Source organism: Haliaeetus albicilla, chromosome 11, assembly GCF_947461875.1.
Source record: "Haliaeetus albicilla chromosome 11, bHalAlb1.1, whole genome shotgun sequence".
Classification (NCBI taxonomy): Eukaryota; Metazoa; Chordata; class Aves; order Accipitriformes; family Accipitridae; genus Haliaeetus; species Haliaeetus albicilla.
Window position 1 is genome coordinate 34996328 of NC_091493.1, and position 22268 is coordinate 35018595.

The following is a 22268-nucleotide window of genomic DNA, read 5'->3' on the forward strand; positions in this document are numbered from 1 at the left end:
TCAGAAAGCCACAGGACTTCCCAGTGGCTTCAATGTAAAAAACAAGTTCTAAAGCTCAAGAAGGGCATCAGGCCTCACAACTCCTTCAAGGATGTTGAGAAAGCCAGGAGTCACTTTGTAGCCAAATTTGACACCCGGTTCCTGAACATTTCTTAAACAACTAAATTTAACTGGTATTATATTGCCATCGGGGTTGCTTTGTCTAATAGCTATCTCACACATGTCTAGTCCTTGAAATGAGTGCTACTAAATACAATGAAACATACAAAATAAGTGTTCTGAGAAGAACCAGCTTGACTTTACCCAAAGGACTACTGATGTTAATGCCTTTACCAGCTGTGGTCCTGGAGAGCAGCATGTCAAAAGCTGCAGCAACAACAGAACAAACTTTTGTATTCAATAGTCTTTTAATTATGAAATCAATCACACGAGGAAGCATACAGAACACAGTTTGTGACAAACGCTGTGTTACAGTGCTTTCTGGTACAAATATCATTTACAGCATTAAGTTATGTGTACATACCTGCCTGTAGGCTGGGACTTGCAAAATCATTTTGCAGTCTGCCTCTTTACAGACCACAGCACTGTACACCAAATCTGGTACGTAAACCATCATAAATTCACAATTCGATCGCATATGCCAACTGAATTTGTTGATACATTCAGAATTCACTTCAGTCAGAGAACACATTTATATATTAAAGCCAATCTCTAAATTCCCCTATTGTAGAATAACTCAGTTTCTTCTGTAGAGGACAGGATTTCTGGTTCAAGGTCTGCTCGCTTTATCTGCAATATATAGAAAAAGGGAATCAACACCACCATATCCTGGTAAGTATATATTAAGTCCTCTTTACTGCATTGAACTTTGCACAACTTGAAATACTGTGTTCAGAAGCAAGACTGTATGGGATTTGGAGTTCTTTGTTTATTTGGGGGCTTGAGGGATTTTTTGTTTGTTTTGGGGCTTCTTTTCTTTTTTGCTTCTCTGACATTCCCTACATGCACACACACACACATAAGGGAAGAAATATGTTTTATTTAAAATTAGAGGTACTTCTGAGATCTAAACAGAGCATTAGTGACATTATCTCCATTCACTATAGAATCATTTAGGCTGGAAAAGACCTTCAAAGATCATAGAGTCCAACTGTAAATGTATTTGGGTGACTCACCCAGGAGAACTTGGGCTGTGGGCTGAGCAATTGTGAAGCTCAAAGGGAACCAACCAGCCATACTCTCAGTACATAATTTCTCACAAGTCCCCTCATTTATGTTCAGTTTACCTTTGTTGCCATAAAAGATTAAGAAATCTAAAAAGAGACATTACAATGCCAGAAAGTTTAGGCAAATAAAAGAAACCACTGAAAATTTTAAGAGCCCAGTCTGTGATTTTCTGAGAATATTCATACAGTACCGATAAGGGAGAGGAAATAAATGCAGAAAGGAACCCCAAGCTCCTCTCTCATTTGGCCTTCTCCAAAGCCCAAGGTTCAAGGGCTACACCCTCCATTTAAAACCTGCCAGGAAGGTGTACTTTCCCAGGGAACAGACTACACTTCACAGTTCGGTAAGGCAAGGCAAAGTGATGTCGCATGTGAGTGAGTTTACCCCTCCCATGAGCTCATGCTGATTTTGCATGAAAGAAAAAATTCTCATCTACATCCTTCCTATCTCCAGCAGGACTGAAAACAGTGCTGGAAGAGCCTTGGTTTTAATCTTTAAGACAGCTCTCGGGATCTTGCTTGCTTCAGACTGTTGTGAAAAATCTGACAAATCTACAGTGAAAAGTATAAATATAAATTACACAATGCAACTTAGACCTAGAAAGTCCTGTAAGCCTCTGCCCGGTACATGGGCCTTCACAAGCAGCCTCTCCGCTGCCCCATTTTAGATGCACAACCACATTAAATCTATTGATTTCTGGTGTGTGGCCTTACGACTGCTGGCCATCATTCTGGAATGACTATTTAATATAACAATAATCCTAAATCAATTCTGATGAAAGGACTTACCACCCCACACTGCGGGAACATACTAAGTGAGACTGGTAGCATCCCTGCTAGTACTGACGTCACCACAAACATTCTCACTGAAGCCAAAGCATGTGGAGTTTTTGCAAATTTTGCTCTGTCCAAGACATTGAAAAGGTAAGTATGTCAGTTTGGTCTTGAAAAATAATCTGACAGTGAGACAAAGAGCATTAGCTATTATTTTAGTGGTTCAAATTGCACTGAAGTTAGTAATAACCTAGGCTTATGAAACCTCAAGATGTTTCTTTACTTTACTTCCTATGTTCTTACTCTTAACTTCCTGTTCATTCCCTTTGTTTTGTATTTAGCTGCAGCATTTTCCAGGCCCTGATTGTGAATACAAGATTAAGAAAATAAACAGCAAGATCAAAATGACTAGAGAAGGGGTATTAGTGCTTTAAAACGTCTCGGTCCTTTGACTTAGATTTTTCTTGCATTATCCTCTTTCCTTTCAGATTTACGTCCTGTTGGCAGTCCTACTTTGCCTTGTGCAAAATTTAGTACTTGATGTATTTTTTAAATTTTATGTTACATCCACATTTATGTCTTCTGATAACAGGAGTCCCTTAAGTAATAAAGGGGGATAGGGAATTGATTTAGGCAATACCAAATTACCTGTATTATTTACATGACATAGATGACCCCTACCAAAAGCTCAGGGCAGGCTAAGAACTCTGTGATAAAGCATACAATGAATTCTTCTTATGATAAAGGGTTTCTAAATGTTGCAAAAGCAATAAAATGTTTCACAATATATGGAAAGCTTTTTGGAAGTTGGGATCCAGCTTTACTTGCAAATTCAAGTACTATATTATCTCTTCAGAAATAACAAATCTAAGCTAAGTGCTGTGAACAACCTTGACATCAGACACTGGGAGTCAAATCAAGTTAGGGAACCTAGGTGCTGGAAAACAGACTGTCAGGAGAGCACAAACATGTTTCCTGCATGAGAGGAGAGAGGAAATCCTCATAATTTTACACAACCTCCTGCAAACCCTCAAAGCATGGATGTGGGCATAACCAGATTAATCTTACTACTTATCTAAATGAATCACAGTAGCTGAACAGAAACTTCCCAGATAATCAGTTCTACCAAGCCAAGTAATACTGCAAACACAAGTAAAAATTGGCAAGTGGTAAGAGCCAGACTAAAAAACAGAATACACAACGACCAGGCACCCCCAGCCCTTTTGCGGTACCTCCTACCTTTCCACAAAGTACATAAGCACAGCTGGCAGGAAGAATGTTGTCCCAAACAAGACTGCTCTTGACAATGCTGTTTCTTTAACGGCCTCCAGGGAGAGAGGAAAATAAATGTTGTTAAAGCAGTGCTCTGGGCAGCTTCAAATACTGCATGCTTCTGTGAGCACTTTTTTGTGTAATACTCTGGAGTTGCAAGCAACAGGTTAATGAGCAATAAAAACATTTGTTAGAGGAATTCTTTCTTAAATAGAAACTAAACTACAAGTGGCAAATATTCCACCTGTGACTAAGAAATTCCTTAAAAGGCGGGTGATACTACTGATGCCATATCGGGTTTTCCTAGCACGATAATGATTTTTGATGATACTTGCTTTTTTTCTAAGTTGTGCTGAACTTCTTCCAAATGGTTATAACTTCTGGATATCCTAACTATCCTGTGTTAAATTTGAAGTTTTCTCTCCAGCTGTCCATAAATCTTTATGCTCATCTAGCCATTTCGTCCCCTCTGGACAGAAGCATAGAAAGGGAGGGTCACTGATAGCACATAAAATATGACTCCTTGCTTTAGTTCCTGTGCCAGGCTCTACAGTGGATGTTGATGAGCAAGGCAAGGAGAAAATAGAGTCAGCTTAGTCAGCAACTGGAGCCCAAGGATAAAATGCACTAGCACACTGTAGATCAGGGCATTAACCTTTGGGAGGCACAGCCTAATAATCCCACTATAGAAGGTGTATGCAATATGTACAATACAGAGCTTTTCTCTGAGGTGTCCCAGCAGAAGAAGGTTCAAGAGTCTTGCCTTCCTCCTGAGGTGACCAGGGAAAGCAGAAATGCCTGTGCTGGTGTCTCTGTGGCTCAACTCTAGCACTCGGTATATTGGTCTGGGGAGGCTGCTAACTCCTGAAGACACAAAGGTTGTGGAACCTGGTTCCAGAGACCTAGTCCAAGCCTACCCAAGGATTCAGCACCTGATCTGGGATTCCTCATTTCAATATATCCAACTGTATCTACTCTCAGCATCACATTCAGCTCTTAGCAGGGAATGAAAGGCAAGTCAAGAGAGGCCTCCACACCCCCACCTACCTTCTCACCAGCCTTCTGTGACACTCCTACAACCTTGCCATTGCTGTCCATCACTTCAATTCCATTCTCAAATTCTGGGCTTCTCACCACCACCACAGTAAATGCACTCATCAAGCCTGCAGAGTTAAAGAGGATTTTGCTTTAAAAGATCCAAAAGGACTATCTCAATAATAACATTCGTAATTATGTGCATTTTACATTTCCATTTCAACAGTTCACAGCTGAATAACCTGGCAGCTTAAGAAGAGACTGCCCCATAAAAATCTGCTTGGGATCTTAATCTTTTTTTCAGAAGCTTGAGCAAGATTTTAAGGCCCCAGTCCTAAAAGGTGCTTTATCATTATGGACTTGGAGCTTTCAATCACTGCCATCCAGCTCAAACCAGAGTACTTTGTTCTTAAGAGAAAGGGGAGGGATTTGCATTGTGGATGGGTTTTGTACTGGTCAGCACAAAATCCAGCACAGAAGAAAACACCCTGAAGGGAACAGACTTTTAAGTAAAGGCTGCATCCTTGATTTGAAAGGGAGGGTACCAGGGGAACACTGGCTCACTCTACTATGTTCCGTTATGGCACTTCTCTGCCCAGCTGTGTGTCTGTCACAAGTGGCAGCGCTTCAGCTGGATCCTAGATGAGAATGTTTCAGTTTCCTCCAGACCCAGCTTTACAAGGTACCTGAAAACATCCATCCCACAGTCAGTCACTGAAAACACAAGCCTAAACCACTGGCACTTATAAAGACCATATCAAATGGGAGTTAGTCATCTAGCTGGTTTTCTCCTTTCTCTTTTCTAGACCAAGGTCTAGGCATAACAGGGCATAGTCTGGCAAACTGACCTTACTTGAAATAGTAGACTTCTCTTTTTATTAGTTTTTGGCAGGGCTATTCAATAAAGACATCAGTGTAACAGATGACACTTTTCAAATGCTGGACTAATATTAAGCAATTACCCTCAGGCTTCTCTCTACATTTCAGAAAAATGGAAGCACATTTTAACACCTGCTCCAAGGGAAACAAGTCAGAAAGGTCTAATCCAGATCCTTGGAAAGATCTGGGGAGCCATCTCACATAACTTGGAACAAAGGAAATGCCTGTTTTAATTTTACCAGTTCCACCCTAGGAACAGCCAAAAATTTCTTTAACGGCATTAGAAAAACAGTTAATGACATCAAATAGTTAAACTTGTCCTGGTGAAACTTCACCATGTCAGTAGAGCTGTTCCAGTAATGAAATGAGTCCCATTACCTTGCAAGGTTAATAATATTCTGTTGTAACAACTCTCACTTTCTACACTGTCAGCAGTTAGGTAGCCAGCAACAGCCCCAACCTGAGTAAGGAACTATGCCAGTGCAAGCCTAGAGCTGTGTTGCACTCTAGTGTAATGTATGTGCCACACCAGACCATGCCAGTTCGAGAGCTACTGCCCTCTGATCCCTCCTGGCAGTTCTGATAGTTTCTGGTGTAATGTCCAAGCCAAAGAAAAATGCCAACTACATCCCTGGATATCTTTGGAGAAACAGTTGCATGTCATGCATACAAAGGTCAGAAAAGTACTCTGCAGCTCTAAACCTAAAAAACAGCAAGCATCAAATAGAGGTCAGCTACACTGATCAGTGAGTATTAACTCTGACACAGAAAGGACGGTACCCAGCAAAGGCAGTCGGAGAAGAAGGCTAGGAAACAGTCAGACCACATCTGTGCAAGGGCGAGAAAATTCTGCAGGCAGATGGAGGCAGCAAATGGCCCTCAGACCAGCTGCACGATGTACAGTTTCTTTATACTCACCAAAGAGAGGAGCAGGTAGAAGTTTTTTGACGACTAGTTGTGTTAACGAACTCTTCAATGTGTATCGATTCATGAAGACAAGAGGAAGAGCCTAAGGCATTGGGAGGAAACAAACAGGCACCTTTTATTAAAAAAATATGTGCGGTATTTCAGTACATGCAACAGTTTAGGAACATAAATCTGTGACTTAGTACATAGTTACCACCTATAAAAATAAAGAAATGCCTTGGTTTAACATTCCAACAAAATACGTATCTTCTCTAGTTACTGAAGGTATCTGTAATGGCTCTTTTAGATAAGAATACAAAATACTGTGATAAAAAAAAGCATTAAACATTATTATGTATAGGACAATAGCAGTATGAATACAAAGACAGAAAATGGAAAACAATTACCTCTGACTAATATTCCTTGGACATCTGTCCAATTGCCTTGTGACACATACTGCTCTCTCTGCCAAACAGGACACCTGGCCCACTTGTGCAGTTGTTCCTCATTCTCTGCAGTTTCTATAGTCCCATAATACACTTGCAGGAAGTTTCATTTAGGAATAAATGGCCAGGACACCAGCGAGTGCTCAGAGTTTCCTTTGGAGGACAAAGGGGAAGAACTCCCACATTCACCCACAGGCATAGCTGCCTTATCAGACCTCTGTGAAGTCCTGAGCACTGCTGGCCCAACTGTTTTTTGCCTACTGGACAGAGGTGAAAGGCCATCTAACAAAAGCAGGAACAGCCATAATTTTCTGCGAGAAGGCTTATAAAAATCACTGTTTAGTGTGGAGAGTGAGGAAATGCATTACAGGGGCATCTACACTTGCAATGAGTGTCATAAGGATACCAGAGCTCATTCTGATGTAGGAAACCACGAATTCCTACTCCTGCACAGCACAGAGCTAGCCAGGTAGCCCTCCAGTGCAGTATTTTCATGGCTGTGATGCTTCTGGCATCTGAGCTAACTCAATCCAGTACAGATGCCTGCAGATGTCACCACTTTTTTAAAGCTAGACAGATCTCTTTCACAGCACCACATCAAAAAATCAACTACAACAACCCAGTGGGTTACTCTGTGTTTGTAAATCCCTGGCCATTACCTCTCACCACCCATTTTCTAAGTTTGCAGAATAATAAAGAAAAGGACACAAGAGGAAGCATCAGAGGAAGCCAAGCAAGGTATTGGCTGACAGACGATCAGGAAAATTCTTATTCTCAACAGTTCCGGGGCAAGACATCAGAGCAGAGCATTAAAGCACAATCCTGAAGGATATCTGGCAGTGTGATTATCTCAGCATCTAGTCCTTCCCAAGAGAGCTTATTAGGAAAGAAATCGTTAAGCAAATACATACACCAATACATGCTGCATAGGTAATGGCTCCCAAGCCGCAGAAGATCTGCTTTTGTTGAAGCGAGTACTCCTAAGAAGGACAGAAGAAACATACTCCATAAGTGCATTTGTAAAACACTTGTAAATCATGTTCAAAATGGTCTTGTACAACTCAGATGATTTAAAAAACAAAAACTGACACATACTTCAGCCTTTGCGGTACCATTTCCATTTACTAGGGCAAATCCTGCGGTATACATGTGAAACACGAGCTGCAGAAAGGAGAGATTATAAGCAAAAATGAATTTGGGATTGAGACTAGAAGACTTGTAAATGCAGAAAGGAAGAGGTAATTACCTGACTAAAAAAAGTTTGCTTTGCCCGGTGCTGAAGAGATGAAGTAATAACCTAAGAAGAAAACCCCACAAGAAAATTAGGTTTGATGAGTCTAGAAGTTCTTGGTGAGCAGTGGTGGGCTAGAGTACAAAGAGAACTGCTATGTTACTCTTTGCAGCAGTGTCAAAGGCTCCAGTCAGCACCTGAAGCCATTTCCCTTGATTCTAGGTTAACTCACTTTCTTGCCACAGATGTGACATATTCAGTTTTTCTATCCAGTATAAAACACAGAGACACAGTGACTAAAACACTGTGTGCAAAAATATTTGGGCAAGATGCTTTCTTATCCAAAATAAAAAAATGCATTTGTACCTGTGAAGCTATCCTGGTTTCAGCTAGGATAGAGTTAATTTTCTTTCTAGTAGCTGGTATAGTGTTATGTTTTGGGTTCAGTATGAGAAGAATGTTGATAACACCCTGATGTTTTCAGTTGTTGCTAAGTAGAGTTTAGTCTAAAGTCAAGGATTTTTCAGCTTCTGATGCCCAGCCAGCGAGAAGGCTGGAGGGGCACAAGGAGTTGGGAGGGGACACAGCCAGGGCAGCTGACCCAAACTGGCCAAAGGGGTATTCCATACCATGTGACATCATGCCCAGTATATAAACTGTGGGGAGTTGGCCTGGAGAGGATCGCAGCTCGGGAACTGGCTGGGCATCAGTCAGTGAGTGGTGAATAATTGCATTGTGCATCACTTGTTCTGTATATTCCAATCCTTTTATTAGTAGTCATTTTATTATTGTTATTATTATCATTATTAGTTTCTTCCTTTCTGTTCTATTAAACTGTTCTTATCTCAACCCACGAGTTTCACTTTTTTAACTTTTTTTCCCCCGATTCTCTCCCCCATCCACACTGGGGAGTGGGGAGTGAGTGAGCAGCTGCATGGTGCTTAGTTACTGGCTGGGGTTAAACCACGACAGAAGCTTAAATAGATGCAAATAAAATAAAGTAAGCTAGTAAAAATGTAATTAACGTAGCAAATGAGAAAGGGTCAAATTGTTTTGGCTAGTGGGGATATAAATACTAGATTACCTGATCCAAGATAAAAGATTCTACTTCCCAATTCAGACAGCAAATAAGAACTTCGGTTTTAATAAACCACAGCCTTTCTTGAGGTCTGGCCTACCAGGTGTGGAACACTCTTAAAGTACAGAGTCAATCAAGATATGGCAAACACTGAATAAGAGGAGGGCATGGAATGTCCAAAGCCTCAGAGGAGGTTCAGCAGTTAATTTAATATTAGTGGATCAGCTACCGTTATTATTAATGCCAGTGCTGAATCTAACTACATCTGTGAAAGAGCATTAAGCTGTAAACATCAAAAAGAAATACTTCTGTTAATCCTATTACTGTTCTTAGTGAATTTAGTGGAAGTCTTGATGGCAGTTATACTTTCTAGTAGTGCCATATAAGTTCATGCTGTAATCTCTATATGGAATGACATATCTCAGTATGTATATTCACATGCCAAAACCAAGGGCAAACACATCTAAATAAATAAACATATATATAATTGCACCTACAAATTTTATCAAAATGGTACAATTTTTGAGCACTGTAACAAGAGTTTATTTCTACATCTTTTATAATTTCTTGACAAAACCACTTCTTACTTGCAAATACACAGCCTACGCAAGAAAAAATTTGTATTCTGGGTCTGAAACACAGAACACAAGGCTCTGACTCCTTCCTACTGCAGTTCCAGTTTTTTTAGGTTAAACAGACTAAAACCAGGCCTTGCTCTTAACGCCTAGCAAATTTCACCTTGCATCAGAAAGCTGACCTTCATGCACAAACAATCTCTTTGAATACTGCTGAAGAAGGTAGCTAACAAGTTTGGACTTCTAATGAGATTCCCCAAGGGCTTGATTTCTAGATTATTCGGCAGTTCCCATAAAACAGATGTCTTTTAAAAAGATTGTGCTGAAAATACCTAAAGCCTAAAACCTTCTATTCCCTCCCTCCCTCCCTCCAACCCCTGGCTTTGGAAAAATGTAAGCCCTGTGGTACACTAGCATCTTTCATGATTACTCACCAATGGAAGAGATATGGGCATGAAGGCTAAAAAGAAAGAAAACTTCGTTTCAGTAAAAATAACTGCCAAGTCTAGATTTTGAGCAGAAAATTCCCCTTACTTCCCCCATCTAGTTTCAGGTCTATGTAAAACACTGCCCACAAAAAAAACATCATCATGGACTTGAATTCTAACCTTTGCCTCTCATTCTTTGTTCGAGAAGCCAGAATACCTGGTCACAGCTTATAGCCAAAAGGAGCCCTTGTGAACTCCACTCAGCCTGGCTACTCAGCACCTACATAACTGAGCTTTGAACAGAAATTGCTTCTCCTCACTCTGTTCAAAGAGAGATAGGCGGCAACAAAGGCCATCACAGCTGTGAGTGGTTATACGAGATAATGAGTAAATAGCCTAAGTATGGTTATATCTGATTAACAACCTGTGCTGTCTTAGCTCCCTAAACATCACCCCAAGCAGACTTTATCTGCCATCACAGCAAGTAAACTCATGCAGTAGCCACATTCATCGAGTGAAAACTTAGCTTATAGTAGACTGTTTTACATGTGGGGGGATCTGGGAATTCATTCTGTAGTGACAAAAAACAGAGACTGGTCAGACTGTTTCCACCTAGCTGAGCAGATGAACTGTGGGAAAAATTCTTCAGGAGGACCATAGAAATAAACAAATATTCAACAGACATGACAATGCAACTAACAGAAGTAAGAGTCTACTTGTTTTTCCAAATGGAGAAGAGTATCAGTGTATTATCACAGTGGCTATTTACTATGAGCTATTCCCCTTCAATGATTCAGTCAAATACACAAAACTTCTCTTTAGGGAACTTACCTGGAGGTCTAAACAAAACAGGAATTATCTTGTCTGTATCAGGATGTACACTGGACTTAAAAAAAAACAAAAAAAAAGTCAAATTAGACCACCTTTGCCACACTTGAAATAAGAAAGAAAAAAAAAAAGATTTCTAAATATTTTGTAAACTTACCAGGCTTAGTAGGAAGGCTTGTTTTGTCTAAACAATTTGAAAAGTAGGTTAGTAATCAAGTTTCAGAAGAGACTGGGTAAAATCTTCTTTCTAAATTTATTATACCTTTTTCTTTCCCCAATAACTTACTTCTATATGGAATGCCGTACACCCCTTTAATTATTTTTTCCCTAAAATTTCTCTCCATATTCTCCTTGTTGAATATAACTAACTCACATCCCATGTGCTGTGTAACAGGACCAAAGTACACATTATAGCAGAACAGAAACTTAATTTTTAAAAGTTAAACTAGTAGATATTTTAAAACAGAAAACAACAACTCTTAAATACGGCTAAAAGCCTAAACACTTCTGTTAAGACTTCAGCTTTTCTGGAATCACGGAATTTTTTATTTCTCCCTTCAGACTTTGACAGAGAAGATACAAAATGCCACATGGGAAGAGCCACGCCCACAGTGAATCAAAAGAAAGACTCCTCCTAACGAAGCGAGGGCTAAGCACAAAAGTAGTACAATTCCTGCAATTCCACAAGTAAGTTTTCCACCCAAGTACCGCTACTGCTCATTTTATGAGATGTGAAACCAAACCAGCCTGCCCTCTATATGACAATGCAACATCAAAGATTCAAAATGAGCTCAGTAAGCATTTTACATATTTATCACCCACCTATATCATCCCAGCTGAGGACAGTCAGGCTTAACATAATGATTCCTAGAGTGATCTGAGAGTGTCTTTTAAACTCAGCTATATGATATACAACCTAGCATTCTTCAGGATAAAAATACTGCAATTTGGCACCCAGTAGTCATCCAAAGAAATTCCTACTAGATTCATAGATTAGAAAAATCTCTGTAGTAACGAGTTTTTCTTGTGTTATCCCTTGTATCTGCATCTCAGTACTTCGTCTGCTAGATATTATACTAATAGCAACTATTTCAGCCATGAAAAAAAGACACCTCTATTTTCTACAAACTGCACTCTAAAATACCTGATCATTCTGTATGGGCTCACTTAGCGTCTTTCCACTGTTTTGTAGCAATAACCTGGTTCTTCTTATTTCATCCTGTATTTGAGAAAAAAAAACAAACCAATGGGAAGAAAATGACTGAGATCTCAACATTCTACGGTGCAATATATCAGTTATAAGATACTTTAAATACAAATCTAGAACATCAAGCTAATGCACCTGTCCTTCACCAAAGCAGTTAAAGCAAGAACACACCTGGACACACAACTAATTCAGAGTCATAAAAACTTTTAGAATATTCAGGCCCCCTTGGTCCCCTTAAGTATCAACCCTTCAACCCATTACATAAATGCACCTGAACTTTAAGCACACAAAAAACCTCACTGAAATCAAGAGCGTTATTCTTGTACTTAAAGTTATCCATGTGTGCTGGCAAATTCAAAGATTTGCCACCAAAGCAACTATCTGATATCCCCACAGGCACCTATATGACTATTTTAAAAAGAAAATTCAAAGCAGACTTTTAAAATTACCAGAAATGAGTCACAACATCATTAGATGTTCCTGCCTGTTCACAAATATCAAGTGAATAAGTTTTGCATCTTACACTCTTCCTTTAAGCTTGGCTTAAGCTTTTAATTATGGAAAACAGGTACACTTAAACAAAGAGAATAGAACTGTAACCTCATGTACTTATCCATAGCCTACATAAAAAGCTGTCCCACTTAGGAGAATTTGTGAGATGATCTGACTTTTCTTCAACAGGCACACCTCTCTTTGCAACAGTGTATTTGAATTTAAGGAGGTGTGAACTAATCCCAGATCTCCAAATCCCTGAATGTACTATAAAATTTTTTTGTTGGCGTTTACATATATGTAATGTACATTTACTAAATTTTATTATTTGTATATGTAAATATAGATGGAGGTATATATTTGTACCATATATACACATACAGAGAGATAGATGAATAGATACACACAACACGCTCTGTAAGTGACAAGGACATATCTCACGTATGCACATGTTGACAGCGTTCTTTTGCTTTAATGGAGCTTTCCCTTAAAAAATAAATAACAAATCAATAAACAAAAATTCCTTTAACACACTGACCAGCCAGCCGACTCTCATACAATGTGCTGTGCTTCTTCCTCTGTCACCCCTGACAAAACTACAGAGGAGTGGGTTGACAGAAAAGCGCATCTTCCCCAGAATTTTGCTGTCATGCCAGTCCCTGAAGTTTAGAAGCTACACTTTGTGACCGACAACGTGTTTAGTGTCACACTTTCAGCAGTTAACGTTAAAATTGTAATAATCGTTCTCTGGTATAGAAAGGGCCTGCAAACCAGCTGTGCTCCCTCTTAGGGCAGGGTTCCTTTCACTTGGAGGAGAATCAACCTCCAGATTAGGGATGGGTGTGCGGATTAGCCAGCAGAGATTTTGGGTGCCTGCGATGCATTTCAGCAAACCTGCCTTCCCCGACGCTGCCACAGCTCCCCATCACCACTCAGTCCTCCACCCGAGCGGCAGATTATTCAGGAACAGCCTGCCCCGCTGTTCTGCCCTCAGCAAACTCAAAGCTGGTTCAGGTCGACGGCCAAACCTCCCGTCACCGGCCACGGCTCCGAACGACACCCCGACGGACGAGGCCGAGCCGCGGTACTCACGGAGGACTTCAGGAGCAGCAGGGGATCCAAGACGTCCACCCAGCGAAGAAACCTCTGGAAAAAAGACTGACGGAGACACGTTTCAGGGAGGCGAGGCGTTATTTCGGAGGCAGCCCGCCCACCCTCGCCCTCCCCGGCTCCCCCCCAGCCCCTGACCTGGCCCTCCGTCCTCCAGAACCGCAGGTTGGGGTCCATGGAGCCGCTGCAAGCGGAAGGCGGCCCGGGGGGACGGTCCGGCTGCTGCACGCTCCGCCCGGGCACGGTGCCGCCGCGCCGGCATCCCCCTCACCGGCGGGGTCGGCTTGGCGCCTGGGCCGCCTTCCCGCCTTCCCGCCCTGAGGCGCCGCGGAGGAGGGAGGGAGGCTGCTGTCGGCTGGGCCCGGGGCGGAGAGGCAGCGAGGGGCCGCCGTCTGCAGCCCGGGGGTCCCCTCAGGGCAGGCCCCGGAGGGAGGGGAGGCGGACCGCGGTTAGGAAAGGTCCGATCGCCTTTTCCCCTTCCCTCGGTTTCCCCCCTGCGCGACCCGGGAAGGCAGAGTCGAGGAGCAGGACTGCAGAGAAACCCCCTGCGCCCTCCACACTGACTTAAAACGACGAAGGTAGGAGAAAGAGAACAGCCAGGTAAAAGGGCTGCGTGCACAGATGGCTGCCGCCAACACCACCGGCACCTTACGCTCCTTCACTGAGCCGCGCAGGGGCTTCGCTTCTCAGTACTGTAGGTCCAGGAGATCGGGTGTATTGGAAAAATTGCATGGATGCTAGTGGATTTACACAAAACAGAAGTACTGGGACCGAAGAGAGATTTGCAAGTAGTGACACCTGAAGCATCACCGGGCCCCCCACAACGTCAGGCTCGTTTTTTCATCCTTCCCCTTATGTTGCAACACTGATACCCATTGTAAAGCTGACCTAGGACGCAAATACCACTTTGACAAGGTGGTTCCCTCGTGCTTCTGTTTATCTTAAAGTCCTTCCCATGCTCGAAAGGGCAGAAAATGAAAAATACAAACCCATTCAGTATTGTATCGATTTATCCAGCCCTTCAGCAGCATACCCGCTACTTACCGTCTATGGCCTATGCACAAAAAGGCAGTGGCAACTGCTAACTGTGAGCAAAGGTACAGAAAATAGTTTCTACGGCAATGCAACTTATCCAACTTCTTCAAAATAGAGAAACAGGACTCTTTGGGGAAAAAGTGAAAGAAAAGCAAAGCAACACACCCCACTGCCAGTCAATATTAAGATTTATTATTATAGCTAGAGATATGCTACACTGTTTTCAAGCAGTACAACATTTCACCTTTTAAGTTTTTCCTGGAGACAGATTCAAGCAAATAAGCAATGCTTTAAGTGACAGAAGACTCATTAAGCTCCAGTAAATAAGCTTTTGGGGTTCAAGTTTTTACCATCTCCCAAGCGGAATGGAAGTTCTTCATGCTTATTACTGCTATGTAGCTGCACTGCATCTTTGACTATATGCAGGATTAAAATGGCACATATTTACATTCAAGTTATAGTGCATTTACACACAAAAAAATGGAGATTTTTAAAATTTTTTACTTGTTACATTCATCTCTTCCTCTGCAAAATTAATTAGAAACCACATATCAAAATTCTGTAATGAGTTAGAAACAATGGGGACAATACAGAAACCAGAATTTTTTTCATGTGAGAAAAGAAAACGTGGGACACTTTCTGGTCCAAAACTAGTTAAGGAAGAAGGAAAAACCCAGTTGAAGACAACTGTATTTTGTGTACTTGTTGTATTCAGGAAGAAGACTAGTGGTCACAGAAATTCATGTAACTGAAGTTGCAAAAGGGGGGGGGGGGGGCAGGGAGAAGCCTTAGTTTTTAGCCTTCTTTTTAAAGCAAGACAAGGGAGTCAGTAAATATTTCAACATTTAATTTCTTCTTAAACATGAGAAAATGAGACCTTTGATTTGATTTTTTTTTTTTTCATACAATCACAGCTGCCTTCCTGATGTCTTCAGTTTATGGTAACTAAGAGTTTTGTCCACATATTTGAGCGTTTATGTATGCACTTTCTCAAAATATTCTTTAGAAGCTTCTGGGCTTGGCTTGATCTGTCAAGAAACAAAAGTTTAGTTATTATATGCTATAACTAAGATTAAAAAATTACAGATTTAACACTTTATCCAAGAAAATCCATGCATACTTTATAAAAACAATAGGTTATTTCTGTTTCTGCACTTGGTTGCAAGATGAAAGCCTAAATGATGTACAAGCTCCTGCTTGCAAATTTCAAGTATATGACACATTTTTCCTGCTAAATATCCAGAAGGGTATTAAATAAGTAAGAAATCTGAAGACAACTGGTGGATAGTGCAAGTCAAATTTAGAGTTTTGAATACAATTCGTGCCTTCTAAAAGGAAATTGGTGACTTTCTTCACAGGAATGACTCACTCAGTATCATACAAATATACTGAACTGGTCCAACTGATAAAAGCCTCAGATTTAGACAACAGGCACAGATTCAGTCAAGCACCTCATCTTAAAAGTAGTTGTCAGCCCTTCAGACATGAGAAACATGCCAGTGTCTATATTTAGAAAAGTGATATTTAGCAGACACTTACTGTAGGGGAGTCTGGAGTCCAGTTTGCCGGGCAAACCTCTCCATGTGTTTCCACATACTGGAATGCTTTCACCAAACGGAGGGTCTCTTCCACGCTGCGACCGACGGGGAGATCATTGATACTCAGATGCTTGATGATCCCATTTGGATCAATGATGAAGAGACCTCTGTAATTGAGCAAGAATTTAGGGAATGCAAATCATGTTCCAAGAGCAAACACAAGAAACTGGATGAACTATTTCAGCAAGGTAGTTATTCTTAGATGCAAGTATCAGAGTTAGGAGTAGCAATACAGCATTTGACAATATTGTTTGTTAGTGAAGTGATCAAAAGCCAAGAACCAGTCAACTGGTATGGTGTCGTGAAATTACAAAGTATTCATAAAGACTATTAAATTGAGACAGATGTATAACAAAGGTATAACTTCTAATTCCACCTATGTTTCAAAGTTGATAGCTGGCATCTTTCCCCTGTCTTTTTGACAGGAAAATCTGAAGGTATTGAGTGAAGAGCTGCTTATGCATTAAGCTACTAAATTAAATCCTGTTGCATATAAACATTTGTGAAAAACAAAAGTCCCAGTCGTACCATACTAATTAACTTAATTTGTCAACAAACAAATGTCAGAAGTTCCTGACTCAAAGAGATCAGGAACCGAAGGTCTCCAGAAGACTCCTACCCAATGCAGTGTTTCTCAGGGACCACTATTTCCTTTTAATAAGTATTCCCATAGTGGAGAAGGAAATGTTAATTTTTTTATTCTAGATAATTATGGGATTGACTGTAGTGGCCTCTAGGACAACCACTTTAGAAACTTCTTACACAGGAATTAAGGCAGTCTCTTCTCCCTTCAGAAGAAAGAAAACAAACAAACATAAAAAAGGGACAGACCTAAATTGTGAAAAAATGTAAAAAATTGTACAATGGTCTTCTATCCTACTCTTGTTTTCCTTAGTGACACAGAGCTCTCCCACTCACTCAGAGCAGAATAGCTGGCCTTCCCCTGCATGCATTCTCAGAGAGGCCTGGAACCACCCTCAACTTAATGGCCATAATGGCCATGTGCCCTTTTCCTAGGGTGGGATCCAGCAGAAGTTCTGCAGAAAAAGTAACATCTTGCAGTCTTCATTTGATCCTTGTGCAGTTTCCCCTGCAGGAGGGGACAGTACGGCTCAGGTTGTTTTAGGCTGGGCTGTGTCGTAACTTGAGTTATTGGCAATCATGTGTTACCTTAGTGCTATGCCCGGTCCTTCTAGTAGCACCCCATAATCACGGGAGATTTGTTTTGTGAGGTCTGACAGAACTGGAATATTCATTTTGCCCAAACCGCCGCTCTAGAAGACAAAGTAAGATTCCATTTTGTTACAAAATGCTTTTTAGGATTGTCTTTCTGGAGTTGCTGGATACAGTGCTCTTGAAGACATACTAACGACAAAACATATTCATGCCATTTGCTCCATGAAAGGAACCACAGGGGGTTGGGGGGGGTTGTTGTTTGGCTGGTTTTGGTTTGTTTTTTTTTTTTTTTTTAAAACTAGTCAGGCACATTTGGCTTCTGTAGTACATGAAAACTTCTTTTGCACCAAGCATTTTAGAATTGCATATTTTGGTGGTAAAAAACTACATATGATAACAGTCAAATTTTCAGGAAGATTTCCCTTGTACCCTATTCAGGAGCTTTGAATACAAGAATTTCTACTGCATATTTAAGTGTTCAAAATTAAACAAGATGAATATGGCGGGGAGAGAAGGGAAAACAAACCTGTGTACTATGAACAGACAAAACTCAAGGCTTCTAACAGCCACACTAGGCATGTCAGAGTTCTTCTGCTCTCTATATACTGTATGTACTTTTTTTTTTTCCTCCCCCAAATCAATTTAAATACTATTTGGAGAGTCAACTAAGATTTCTTTCAGTTTTGCAACATAGTGGAACTGTGAGAGAGATAAGCTCTCTATCCTTGAAACAAGCCCGGAGTTTGTTAGCTTTTCTATTCCTGGCATCATCAGTGAATCATTGTGTAATCTCAGTCACTCAGACCCTGATCCTGCAAACACTTGCCTGCAATCAAGTTCTCATACACAGAGCTTTGAACACAGATGTCGGAGAAACCAAGGCCTTAGTTTCTCCGGGTGTTGGTTTCCTGTCTGCGCCACCATGGAATTCTTTCCACCCTTCGCAGGGCATTTTGCTACACATGCACCAAGCAGTGGCATACACTGAAGAGCTTTCGCATAAAGCGGTGAAGTCAGTCCACAATCACATTTTAGAGCTTTGAACAAAGGACACAGAAAATTAAATACTCTTGATAGGCTCAGCCAAGCCATACTGAATCTAGGAAACTCTTCTCCCTCCCGTATATGTTACAACAGCAGAGCTATGCACCTGAAGGCACCCCAGTCTGCAAGCACTGCTGCAGACTGCTGCCCGCACAACCCCATGGGTAACGACTGATAGCTCAGGCGCTTCTGCACCTTCCTGTGATGCTTCTGACTCTCTACAACTAACCAAACTAGTGAGATGCTTTACGTGATCAAAAGCACGTATTTTTATATATATCTGAAGGAGGCTCCTCTCCAGTAAAAGGCCGTCTTTATCACTTTCTTTCCCTGAAAAAAGCTGAGGACATCCGTTTGTATTGCAAAAGCAGAACCATTTCAGCAAGTAAGAGTTAATAATACCAGTGCTCCAACAAACTGGTTATTATTCTGCTTCCATTCTGAAGCCACCGCTGTTAGGTATTGGTTAACAATAATGACTAACAGCTGCTGTTCATTTTCTGTGATGGTGCACACAAACCATCAGCTGTAACAAGCAGCTCAGGTGACATGTATACTGAGTATTTGTCTTTCATGATAAACATACAACAATATGATGTAACCTACAAGATTATTAAGAAAGCAAAACAAAGATGGAAAAACCCCACAAATATTAAAGAGCAAGAAATTCTGACCTCAATCTTTGTTTATGTCATCAAAGGTAGAAGTCAATCACCTCACGTATCACTTTAGGCAGTCTACAGAAATTGGTGTTTTCACAATTGTTTATTCAACTCTTCTTCTCAGGAGCTCTTGTGAAAAGAAAACAAACCAACAGAGAAAGCCCCAAACAGCTGCTCAATTCGTACCTTTCGTGGCGTATTTATCCAGGCCAGATGACAAAAATGAGAATCCACAGAAACTGCCACCACGTCACAGTTCACATCATGAAATTCATTTGCTTTGTTGCTGAAAGCCACAATTTCTGTGGGGCAGACAAAGGTGCTGGGTGGGAAGAGAGAACAGGTTGTAATGATTCTGCAATCTTTTCACAGAATTTTTTAGAAAAGACTCTTGTATCTGTTTCTAGGCACTAACGCAACAGAGCATTTTCTTTAGCCTGATAACTTTAACCATGTTTCCTGCTCAAAATTAGTTTCCGTCAGTCTCAAAGCAACAGCCATAGCCACCTCACTGGCATACCGGTTTCCAACTCAGTTCTAGACAGACTTTGGAAAGATGGAGAAACTGTCTCTGCTAGACACTCTCTAGACAGAGAGTGTTTGGAAGCTATAGCAGAAAGGACTGCAAGTTAAATCCTCCCCCACATGCCCAAATACACCAGGATGCTCTTGGTGATTCAAGTCTTCTGGACAGGCGCAGCCCCATCTGTTCACCTTTCGCTTTGGAGCCGTCCAGCTGCAGTTCTGCTGGCCCAGCTGCTTAAAAGGAGAGAGTCTCCAACGTGACCCCACGCTGCAAGGCAATGCCCTCACCCCTGGGATCTGACTGTAAGGGGAACCACGCTTGCAAGGCCACTTCTGAAGCAGTCCCAGCAGCTAGAAGATGCTCTCCAGCCACCAGATCCATTGCTTTAAAACACAGTGGCCGTTTGCCCCCAAGTCTTATCTCTCACACTCTAGAAACAGACATATCTGCCTTGCAAGACTACCCCAAATGAGGTAAAAACTGCCACTTCAGACAGCGGTGATCTGCAGCGCTTCTGATGACCTTCAGCAAAGCAGAAGGCCCATGCAAAAGGGGAGAAACCCGCACTCACAAGTCCAGGGGGTAGAAGAAGAGAACCAGGTATTTCCCCTTGAAATCATCCAGGCTCAGCTCCTTGAACTCCCCGTTAACAACGGCCGTTCCTTTAAAAAACGGGGCGTGTTGTGTAACGGCTGGAGTAAACCGCGACGAGCCTGCGGGGGGGGAGAAAACAGCGCTGAGGGCCGCCAGCCGAGCCCCGGGGCCGGGCCGAGCCTCCTCCTCCTCCCGGGCACAGCCACAAGGTCGGCCGGGTCCGGCGGAGACGTTCCCGCCGCCTGGCCCGGGGCGAGCCCCGAGGCGGGTGTGCGCGTCCTCGCCGCCCTTCCCCGCGCTTACCGAGGCTGAACTGGCGGCGGGCGCAGGGCAGGGACCGCGCCGTCAGCCTCCTCCCGGCGGCGGCAGCAGCAGCGGGCACCTGCAGGGGGAAAGGGAGGGTCAGAGGGGCCGGCGGTGGGGGCGCGGGGGCGGCCGGGGAGGGTCGCTCACTCACCGCGCTCCGCAGGAGCCTTCCCAGCGCGGCCGCCATCTTGAGCGCCTCACAGGCGGGCGGAGCCGGGCGCTGTGAGGGACGGGGCGGCTCCAGATCCGCCCCCGCCGGGAGGGCCGGCCGGCCGGCCGTATCTCACCTTCCCCCCCGCTCCGGCCGGCCTCCTTCCTCCCGGCAGCGGTTCCGTGAGGGGGACCTGCCCTGGGCTCAGCCTGTGGGCGCCGCCGGTCCCCGTGCTGAGGCGGGGCGGGGGGGGGTTCCCGCTGACGGGACTGACTGTGGGACCTAGTTGTGGTGTGTGCGGGTACAGACCGACACGGAGCGAACAGCGTGGAAACCTCCCAGGCACGCAGACTTTCCACGTGCCGTTGGCGCTGACTTTATCGGACTCGCTCAGATTATAGCTGTTAATTAAGCAGTTACCGTGCGATAGCCGCGTGCCTGCTTAGCTCTTCTCGGCCGTGAGCTGATGCAAACCAAAGTCATTACCTAATTTCCCACACAGGCAGTGCTGCGTTGAGCTGAATGTGTGTCTGTGGCCTCCGTCTGCTCTGGAGGTTTGTCCCAGTTCCCTTGGCTGCACGGACCATCGCCGGTCACCCCCAGTTCCCTTGGCTGCACTGGAGAACCACCGGTCCAGCCCTAGAAGAGCAGTTAGGGGACACATTTGCTGTAGGGGAGGTAGGAGAGTCATAAAAAACCCCATCGCAGGCCTCCCGTCTCCTGCCAGACGAAAGCAAGTGCAGGAAAGTTAGTCCAGCTGGTGGAAGGGACCACACCTGAGATCTGTAAGTCTTTCTGTTGCCCTGAAGCTGGGGTCTTCAGAGAGTCTGCTGTTGAAGCCCAGGCCCCCGCAACTGGAGCCAACGGAGCTACTTTGACAGTCAGTCGAGCGGTACAAGGTTTTCTCAGGCTATTTTGGTTGACTACCTGATGGTGGCAGCAACAGAGATCACCTTCACCAAGAAGTGCCAGCTGCCTGCCCTGTGTAGGCCATGTGCTTTGGAGCAGCACAAGCGGTGTGCACAACCCAGAGTACTGAAAATGAAACAAACACTCCCTAAGTCCATTAATATTTATAAATATCCACAGCCTTTTACGAAGGGGAGATCCCACCTAGTGAACTAGAGAGAAGTCTGGCTCCACTCGCAGGATAAGCTCAGCCATCAGCATCTGGGGCCAAAGCCAAAGGCAGATGGAGCAACATCAGCTACATCCCAGGCCCCCGGGATGAGCTCAATGGATGCTGAATCTGTATTTCTGAACAAATTAGCAAACTTATTGCTGGCACTGATCTGGCTGGCGTGGTCTGGTCACCTCTGCAATAGTAAACTCTCTGAGCCTTCAAGAGAGGGAGGTTGCGTGCAACCTGCCTGTTAGGACTGGTCGCTAGCCAGTATTAACTCTCTACTATGCCCAAGAACTGTTTGGGGCAGTGTAAGTCAGTGTTGTCCAAAAGCATGCTGAGATCTTTCCGAGTATTTAACATCATCACCAGTTTCAGTTGCTGGTACCTTTCTGTGGCACTCCTGAATTTATTAATCCAGATGTAGCCAATGACAGCTGGAAATGTGGCTCTGATAACCTTCTCAAAACCTGTAGTTCCCAGAAGAGCACACAGAATAATGTTATCTACTCATACGTGCACAGACATACTGCGTGGCTGGCTGGGCTTGTGATGAAGATGGAGGC

The 22268-nt window shown here is 43.0% G+C and overlaps 2 protein-coding genes across 2 annotated transcripts; both read right to left on the minus strand.

The window, feature by feature from the left end:
* Nucleotides 1-388: 388 nt before the first annotated feature.
* Nucleotides 389-13764, minus strand: SFXN4 (sideroflexin 4). Its single transcript, XM_069797094.1, has 14 exons — nucleotides 13626-13764; nucleotides 13470-13535; nucleotides 11823-11897; nucleotides 10836-10862; nucleotides 10682-10736; nucleotides 9857-9882; nucleotides 7785-7835; nucleotides 7634-7699; nucleotides 7450-7518; nucleotides 6105-6195; nucleotides 4320-4435; nucleotides 3240-3325; nucleotides 2016-2130; nucleotides 389-789 (listed from the first exon to the last, which is right to left on the minus strand). Exons 1-14 carry the CDS (start codon nucleotides 13662-13664, stop codon nucleotides 712-714), a joined length of 960 nt encoding a protein of 319 aa, XP_069653195.1. The 5' UTR covers nucleotides 13665-13764; the 3' UTR covers nucleotides 389-711.
* Nucleotides 13765-14692: 928 nt separating this feature from the next.
* Nucleotides 14693-20632, minus strand: PRDX3 (peroxiredoxin 3). Its single transcript, XM_069797095.1, has 7 exons — nucleotides 20580-20632; nucleotides 20426-20504; nucleotides 20100-20241; nucleotides 19189-19324; nucleotides 17291-17394; nucleotides 16062-16227; nucleotides 14693-15550 (listed from the first exon to the last, which is right to left on the minus strand). Exons 1-7 carry the CDS (start codon nucleotides 20613-20615, stop codon nucleotides 15497-15499), a joined length of 717 nt encoding a protein of 238 aa, XP_069653196.1. The 5' UTR covers nucleotides 20616-20632; the 3' UTR covers nucleotides 14693-15496.
* Between the last annotated feature and the right edge of the window lie 1636 nt (nucleotides 20633-22268).

Coding starts and splice junctions, on each gene's coding strand:
- SFXN4 (XM_069797094.1), bottom strand. CDS start 13,664: ATGGACCCCAACCTGCGGTTCTGGAGGACGGAGGGCCAG. Junction 13,536..13,625: donor TCTGGAGGACGGAGGGCCAG/GTCAGGGGCTGG, acceptor TGTCTCCGTCAG/TCTTTTTTCCAGAGGTTTCT. Junction 2,131..3,239: donor CTTATGTACTTTGTGGAAAG/GTAGGAGGTACC, acceptor TGTCTTGGACAG/AGCAAAATTTGCAAAAACTC.
- PRDX3 (XM_069797095.1), bottom strand. CDS start 20,615: ATGGCGGCCGCGCTGGGAAGGCTCCTGCGGAGCGCG. Junction 19,325..20,099: donor TTCTTCTACCCCCTGGACTT/GTGAGTGCGGGT, acceptor CTTCCCACCCAG/CACCTTTGTCTGCCCCACAG. Junction 17,395..19,188: donor GGATAAATACGCCACGAAAG/GTACGAATTGAG, acceptor TTTGTCTTCTAG/AGCGGCGGTTTGGGCAAAAT.